General features: G+C 34.7%; 1 protein-coding gene across 1 annotated transcript; it reads right to left on the bottom strand.

Moving 5' to 3' along the window:
* Positions 1-303: 303 nt before the first annotated feature.
* LOC134273518 (N-alpha-acetyltransferase 11-like) lies at positions 304-6626 on the bottom strand. The gene is made up of 7 exons (XM_062755718.1): positions 6512-6626; positions 5501-5599; positions 5021-5079; positions 4465-4513; positions 2932-3092; positions 800-884; positions 304-700 (listed from the first exon to the last, which is right to left on the bottom strand). Exons 1-7 carry the CDS (start codon positions 6530-6532, stop codon positions 659-661), a joined length of 516 nt encoding a protein of 171 aa, XP_062611702.1. The 5' UTR covers positions 6533-6626; the 3' UTR covers positions 304-658.
* Positions 6627-8018: the final 1392 nt, after the last annotated feature.

Genomic DNA, 8018 nt, shown 5'->3' with positions numbered 1-8018 from the left:
GAAGAATTTTAAAGAATTTTGCTGTGTACATTTATTCCTTTTTAAAACTTTGATCTCCTTTAGACATCATCACCCATCAAGCTGTTATCACGTCATATGGATCGACACAGTTTAACTCAAGGTAATGCTGTAATGTACAGGTTCCATTGATACTTTTTCTCATCCTATTAACATAGTGTCTGACAAACATGCTTTGAACCATTCTTTTCTTAAAGATGTAGTCTCATAACTGCACAGTGTGCGCACAAAAATTGAATAAGTGTGAAAATTTTACAAGAATTACAAATAATTTTTTTTATTTCACAGCATATTTATTCATGCATGTATATATATAAATGTACTCACAAACATAATTTCTAAATGCGTATTCAAATACAGTAGCTTACAGGCGATTATATTTTATAAGCTTTCAAGAAAATAAAAATGACAAAAAAAGTATATTCTTGAACAGAATCAACAGAGTCATGTCAGTGACAGTCAGTGTGAGGTTCAGAATTTCATATTCCTAGTGACACACTACATGAAAATCTGAAATTGGATTCATCCTCATTCTGTATCACATCTTCCCTAGTATTAAATGGAAAATAAAAAATAATGACACCTCCCAACTCAGCACTGTCCAAATTTAAAATAATGACACCTCCCTATCTCACCGCTGTCATGAAGATGGCCCTGCTTCAGCTTGAGCTTTTAGACCATACTGCAAATAATTAAAGTTTAAAAATCAATCATAATAAATGTATCTAAACTAAATTAATTTCCAGTCCATAAACAGTTATAAGGCGAGAATGGCACTCACCTTTTCTCGAAATTCTGAGAGATTCCTCCTCATTGCGTAAGCGTCTTCCCCATCTGCATAATACTTTGGTTCTATTTCACTTACTCTGAAACATTATGATAAAATATGTGCACAACTTCATACTTTTGACTTCAAGAGAAGAAGGCAACAATTAAAAAAAGAATTGGGTCTTTGAATCTGTCTATTTTTTAAAAAAATGTTTTATGCAAGTTTTCATTCAGTTTAAGGTATGGGTCTTTGTTATCATATCTATTACATGTATTAAAACAATGAAATACAGATATCTTACTAAACAATGCAAACCCACTTAAGATGTGGTATGAAACATACATGTATATACACAGGAATTATAACCATATTAAGAAAAATGAATTTAACAAGAGGCCCATGGGTCACATCGCTCACCTGAGAAGCTTTGACCATTCTGTTCTTTACCAGATTTCCCCCTTGTAATACATTATGTATCCCCACCCTACCCCACTGATCATAATTAAGACACTTTGAAATCAACTACCCCAGGATCCTTCCATGTGCAAATAAGTTTCAGCTTTTCTGGCCCAGTGGTTCTTGAGAAGATTTTCAAAGATTTTTCCTATATATTTTTATGTAAAACTTTGATCCCCCCATTGTGGCTCCACCCTTCCCCTGGGGGTCATGATTTGAACAATTTAAAATCTACATTACCCAAGAATGCTTCCACATAAGTTTCAACTTTTCTGGCCCGGTGGTTCTTGAGAAGAAGATTTTCAAAGATTTTTCCAATATATTTCTATGTAAAACTTTGATTACCAATTGTGGCCCCGCCCTTCCCCCGGGGGTCATGATTTCATTTACAATCTACACTATACCAGGATGCTTCCACCTAAGTTTCAGCTTTTCTGGCCCAGTGGTTCTTGAGAAGAAGATTTTCAAAGATTTTTCCTATATATTTCTATGTAAAACTTTGATTCCCCATTGTGGCCTCGCTCTTTCCCCGGGGGTCATGATTTGAACAATTAAGAATCTACACGACCCAAGAATGCTTCCACATAAGTTTCAACTTTTCTGGCCCAGTGGTTCTTGAGAAGAAGATTTTCAAAGATTTTTCCTATATATTTCTATGTAAAACTTTGATTCCCATTGTGGCCCCACCCTTCCCCCAGGGGTCATGATTTAAATTTAGAATCTACACTATCCCAGGATGCTTCCACATAAGTTTCAGCTTTTCTGGCCCAGTGGTTCTTGAGAAGAAGATTTTCAAAGATTTTTCCTATATATTTCTATGTAAAACTTTGATTCCCCATTGTGGCCCCACCCTTCCCCCAGGGGTCATGATTTGAACAATTTAATATCTATATTACCCTAGGATGCTTACACATAAGTTTCAGCTTTTCTGGCCCAGTAGTTCTTGAGAAGAAGATTTTCCAAGATTTTTCCTATATATTTCTATGTAAAAATTTGATTCCCCATTGTGGCCCCGCCCTTCCCCCGGGGGTCATGATTTGAACAATTTAATATCTACACTACCCTAGGATGCTTTCACATAAGTTTCAGCTTTTCTGGCCCAGTAGTTCTTGAGAAGAAGATTTTCAAAGATTTTTCCTATATATTTCTATGTAAAACTTTGATTTCCCATTGTGGCCCCGCCCTTCCCCCGGGGGTCATGATTTGAACAATTTAATATCTACACTACCCTAGGATGCTTTCACATAAGTTTCAGCTTTACTGGCCCAGTGGTTCTTGAGAAGAAGATTTTTTAATGACCCCACCCTATTTTTGTCTTTTCTTGATTATCTCCCCTTGCGAGGGGATATGTCCCTTCATTTTAACAATTTCAATTCCCCTTCACCCAAGGATGCTTTGTACCAAGTTTGGTCAAAATTGGCCCAGTGATTCTTGAGAAGAAGTCGAAAATGTGAAAAGTTTACAGACGGACAGACGGACAGACAGACAGACAGACAGACAGACAGACGGACGACGGACAAAATGTGATCAGAAAAGCTCACTTGAGCCTTCGGCTCAGGTGAGCTAATAAAACTACATGTGCATTTCATTGGTTCATCTTGGAGACCTTTTTCTAGATATCTGGACATATGATATTAAAGATACAAAACTGGCATAATTAATTAATGTGTACTTTGACTGAGACTTACGAGAACTTGAGTGTGTTTTTGTAGAGGTGTAGAGCTGCACGATTACTTTTCCTGACATGAAGTGACACATACTGAGCATCAAAGCACTCAATCATCCCACGAGACGCCTGGTCCATCAACTTCTGGGCTAGACCAAGTCGCCGATGTGACCGCTTCACTGCCTGGATAAAATAATTAAAAGAAACTTTATTATTCTTTTTCTTTATCTTTTTAGTGTATCTTTATATATTATCTTAATTAGTTTGTGCAGAATGAGCTGTTAACATAGATCTTACAAAATTTGGATTTTCTGTGGTGTATGTATTTTGAAACTTTTTTTCAATATCAGAACACAATAAATTAGTGAACATAATATGCAATCAACAAAACGTTCACAGACCACAAGGCTGACCTGATGATCTTGCTGTTTTTTGAGAAGATTTTAAAGACTGTCTCATTTTCATGATATTCGTATGATTTTTCAATTGATAATACATATTGTGTTCATACCCTACCATCTGGGACCATGATCTAAATACAACTGTATCTGCATTTCTAACGAGGCTTGCTTTTTTAAATTGAAAAATCATGATGGTAATTTTTAGAAATTTTTAAAGAAAAATTCTTTTTGCATTTTTTCCTATATGAAATTTTCACAATCTGCTTTTTGGAAACTTGATTCAAATATAGTTTTTGTCCTGTTCATCTGTCTGTCTAGCACCATTTGTCTGCAAAAAATTTAACACTTTCCATAACTTTTAAGTGGGCGGGGTTATGGGTTTAATACATGTATTTCACAGGTGTATTCCTTGTGACAAGACCTTTCTTTGGGAATCAACAAATTTTATCTCTTGACCTTGACCTTAAAGTTTGACTTACTTTTATAAAATAAAAACAACACTTTAACTTTGGTCATAAATTTTGAACAGTTGGAGCTAGGGCTTTCATACTTCACACAATCATGTATTCATTGTGACAAGACCTTCCTTTGAGTACCAACATGTTTGACCTTGACATTTGGAGTTTGACATGCATTTGACATGATTCAATCCTCGGCATAAGCTGTAATACGGGGACATCAGTGTTTCACAAACACATCTTCTTTTTCATTTGTTTTGTATTGTAAAATTTTGGATCCCCTTTTGTTGTCAAAAAATGGAAATCTTTCCCTATGGGGCTATGCTTATACAAATTTGAATCTACATATTACACTTGTCAAGTTTCATATTTTCTGTCCCAGTAGTCTTGAGAGTAAAACCTGTAACTGATCCCATCAATTTTCACTTTTTTATTGTGACAAAGGGGGTGTTCCTTCATTTGTACAAACTTGATTCAACCAAGATCGCTTTTTGGCAAGTTTGAATATGAACCAGTAGTTCTAAGGAAGTCAAAAACGTGAAAATTATTCAGACAACTTAAAACAAAAATTGACAGACAGATTCTGGTCACTCCTTAGTCAGTAAAGCTCACATGAGCCTTTAGTTCAGGTGAGCTAAAATTTAGTATTCTCTTCCTACAAGTATTTGATGAATATACAATTAACAAGATCCTAACCAATGATGTGATGTGACCATGTGGAACAGAATCTTCTGGATCTTCCTCCCTACAACAACAAAATAACAGTAAAAATACAAAAATAACAGTTACACATCAAAATAACAATCAAAATACCAATAGCAGCAACAATATTTCCATGATGCCATAAATTTTTTGTTAATTCGTAATTATCTCCGCTTAGAGGAGGGTGTGGCCCCTCTTTTGAACAAACTTGAATCCTCTACTCGCTGCAAAGTTTAATTGAAATTGGCCCAGTGGCACGGGGGAAAAACAACAAAAATAACAGCAAAAATACTAGGAAAACAACAAAAATACAATTTACGCAATCAAATGACATTAAAACAGGCCAGGACACAAACATAAGTAACAGCGTAAGAATAAAATTTACACTCTACAAAAATTGTTATTATTAAAAGCATAATAATCAGATAATAGCAAACAAAGTAGCATTTAACAATAACACCTATCCACAATTATAGTAACAAACTCAGTAACAATATCACTAGAGTAACAGCAAAAAACAAGAGGCCCCTTGGTTACAATGCTCACTTACATTTTAGCTAAAACATATCCTACTATTTTCCCATCTTCGTCCTCTGCAACATAAGACAGCTGAAATCAGAGACAAAACAAAATTGTTTTACGTAATGTTATAAATCCTTTTGTCAATGAATAATTTTTTTTCTCTCATTCAAGACCTGAATTTCATTTTTGAAAACTTAAAAGGTCATGAACTACAATGCTTAACCCCAACATATGTCTGATTGTCATGCTCAAGCTTGGTACACAATAAATCTAAAAAAAGTCAACACACTTTGATAGAGCACTAACACGCTTTTAATCAATGAGTTGACGCTTTCAGCAAAGAGATTATTTCTAAAATATTTAGACAAAGTTAACTGTTGTAACACTTTAAGTTTATAATGAAGGAAAGTTGTTTTTTTCTTTATAAGCATGTTTTGCTGTAAACTGAAAATGTTACAGTATTCAATCAAAATATATGCAGTAACAAATACTTAAATGTAAACTGTACCTGAGGCCATGATAGACCATGGTAAAAGTAGTATTTCATTTGGTAGTTTTCAGGCAGACATAAAAGATTACAATGCTGCATATTCATCAAGTCTTCCGGCTAAAAAAACCAAACATAAACAGAAATAAAAATCAATCTTCATCACTAGGCTCTCGAGCTCAGGCCACAATGCTCAGGTGAGTAGCTTTAGCCATGCAGTATTCAATAGATTTTTATATTTCCTTGAAAAAATTTGACCCCATGTAATGACCCTGCCATACTTTTAAGGCGTCTCTGAATCCACCCACTAAGGAATATGCCTCAGTGTCAGTAATAAATTCATTTCCTTGTATAAATGCATTATGTAAAATATGATCCAACGTTTAGGTGGATAGAACAATCTATCGTCAAAATGATTTTGTCCTATGGACTTGGCTTAAGGATAGAATTCCTTCCATGTATCAAAACAAAGACAGGTGATAATTATAGGGAATAACTATCTTCTAATTTGGTATTTGTAACCGTTAATGCTGATTTAACAGTCGCAAACTGAGTTTTATCGTTGACGCATAGAATTACTTTTTAAAACTGCTAGTACTACATGAAATGAAATGTATTTTATTTAATTATGGCGAGGGCTTAATAAGTAAATTTATTGTCCTTGAGTCACATTTAGATTGTGGAGGTCACCGGGTTTGATCGCCGGAGGTCAGATAGCTCAGTTGGTAGAGCACCTGACTGGAGCTTCAGTGGGCCAGGGTTTGAATCCCAGTCTGGTCTGCAGCATTTTCTCCTTTCCAGTTACAGATGATTCTAACTATAGTGATAGATCTAGCAGTGAGAAACCTGGGTCGATGTCCTTGGGTATGAAGTCCTACAAATTGGAATGTGGCACTAGGTCTCGGCACTAGGCTCAGTGGCCATATATTGTAGTTGGTAGCCACTGATTTTTTTTTTTAATTTCTCCTTTACTATTAAACAACTAAATTCAATGAGACCAGAAAACAAGTTTTTCATAAAATGAATTCCTACCTTTGCGCATCTGATATTCATTCTGAATATTTTTTGTTGTCTTTTAACATGCAATTAATTTGTTTTTCTGGTCGCTCAGCTCGTGTTCCTTAAACTCCTTTTACACCGGAAACGAGATCCATATATGGCAGATTAATGTCGTAAATATGGTAAAGGCATCAAGAATAGATAAAATGCATGCTAAGTGAAAGCACATTCAGAGGCCTATATTAAGCTTTAAATCTATAACTGTAACTATTTTTATTTAATTATTGTGGTCTTTTACTATGTCGCAAATTTTCTAGTTTCGATTTCAATTTTTTGTGTCCTCCGATATGAAGATGTTGATACAGCAGGGGAACAGTACTGTGGGGGAGTTAACATAATTTGCAATAGTGACAAAAGTAAGTATTTTATGGATATGACAAATCTGAGTTTTCTCAACTTGTTTTCATATTATCAAATTGGCCATAGATCTAAACATGTCTCTGATCTAAAGCAGAGGCCCTGAGAGGGACCATGCACCATGCAAAGTGCATTACTGCATATCAGCCTATATGGACCATCAGTCTTAGATAAAGGTTAGACGAGCTCACTTTCGATCTAACTCTCACTTTCCCAATATATATACTGGTGTCTCATTATATCGCGGTACTTAATTCATTCTTTTGCATAAAAAGTGTAATTTCTTAATTTTACTTCAATTTATTTCAAATGGTACTTATAATTCTAACTTTGGCCTCACTTTTTAGTGTTAAATTATTTTCCAAGCTTGCATCGTTTAATTTGTGGTCAATTTTTAAAACAGGAAGTCTTGTTTACCTCCTAAATAGAAGAGTCTCATAGTATCGCGGTATGGGAAAACATCGACAATATGTAGATGGCATGGACCTCAATTTTTATTTTTTGAATTTAGGATGTAATTCTACATGAAAAATAAACAATTGTACAAACTAAAGACTTTTAAAAGGTGAATTTTATTATAATTTTACTAGGTTATACATGCATTTAATGGTCTAAATTTAATAAAAACGGGACTGGAAATCTTCAAAATTACGTTTTATTTGAATATTTTTATTTTCAAACGGATGTTCCATGCTTCTTAATCATCAAAAAGGTAAACATTCAGACAACATGCAAATTGTCCATGAATTAAAAAAAATATAGGCTAGGTAACCATATTTTTGCGATATACCGCAATACAGTGAAACCCGCGGTATAATGAGAATCGAGTACATTAGTATTCCTTTAGTAAAGTCGAGACTGAGATCGTGAGCTCACTTAAGTTTCATCGCCCTGGAGACAGTTTTAAAATTTCACGAAATCAAGATTTTACTCTTTGATTAATTAGGCCTAGGCTGCCTTGGGCGGCGGCCTTGGGCAACATTTTCACATTCGGATCCAACAAATCATATTCCTTCATACCCATGCAGTCAATAACTGGATATTATGAATGGATGAATGTATTTTCCTCCAAATGGTAGGCACAGATTATCTAGCCTAGCTGCATAATTTATTCAGAAATCAT

The sequence above is a fragment of the Saccostrea cucullata genome, unplaced genomic scaffold (genome assembly GCF_032062105.1).
Source record: "Saccostrea cucullata isolate Sc308-1 unplaced genomic scaffold, CSIRO_AGI_Scuc_v1 ctg8253, whole genome shotgun sequence".
Taxonomy (NCBI): domain Eukaryota; kingdom Metazoa; phylum Mollusca; class Bivalvia; order Ostreida; family Ostreidae; genus Saccostrea; species Saccostrea cuccullata.
This window is presented reverse-complemented; position numbering and strand designations above follow the sequence as displayed.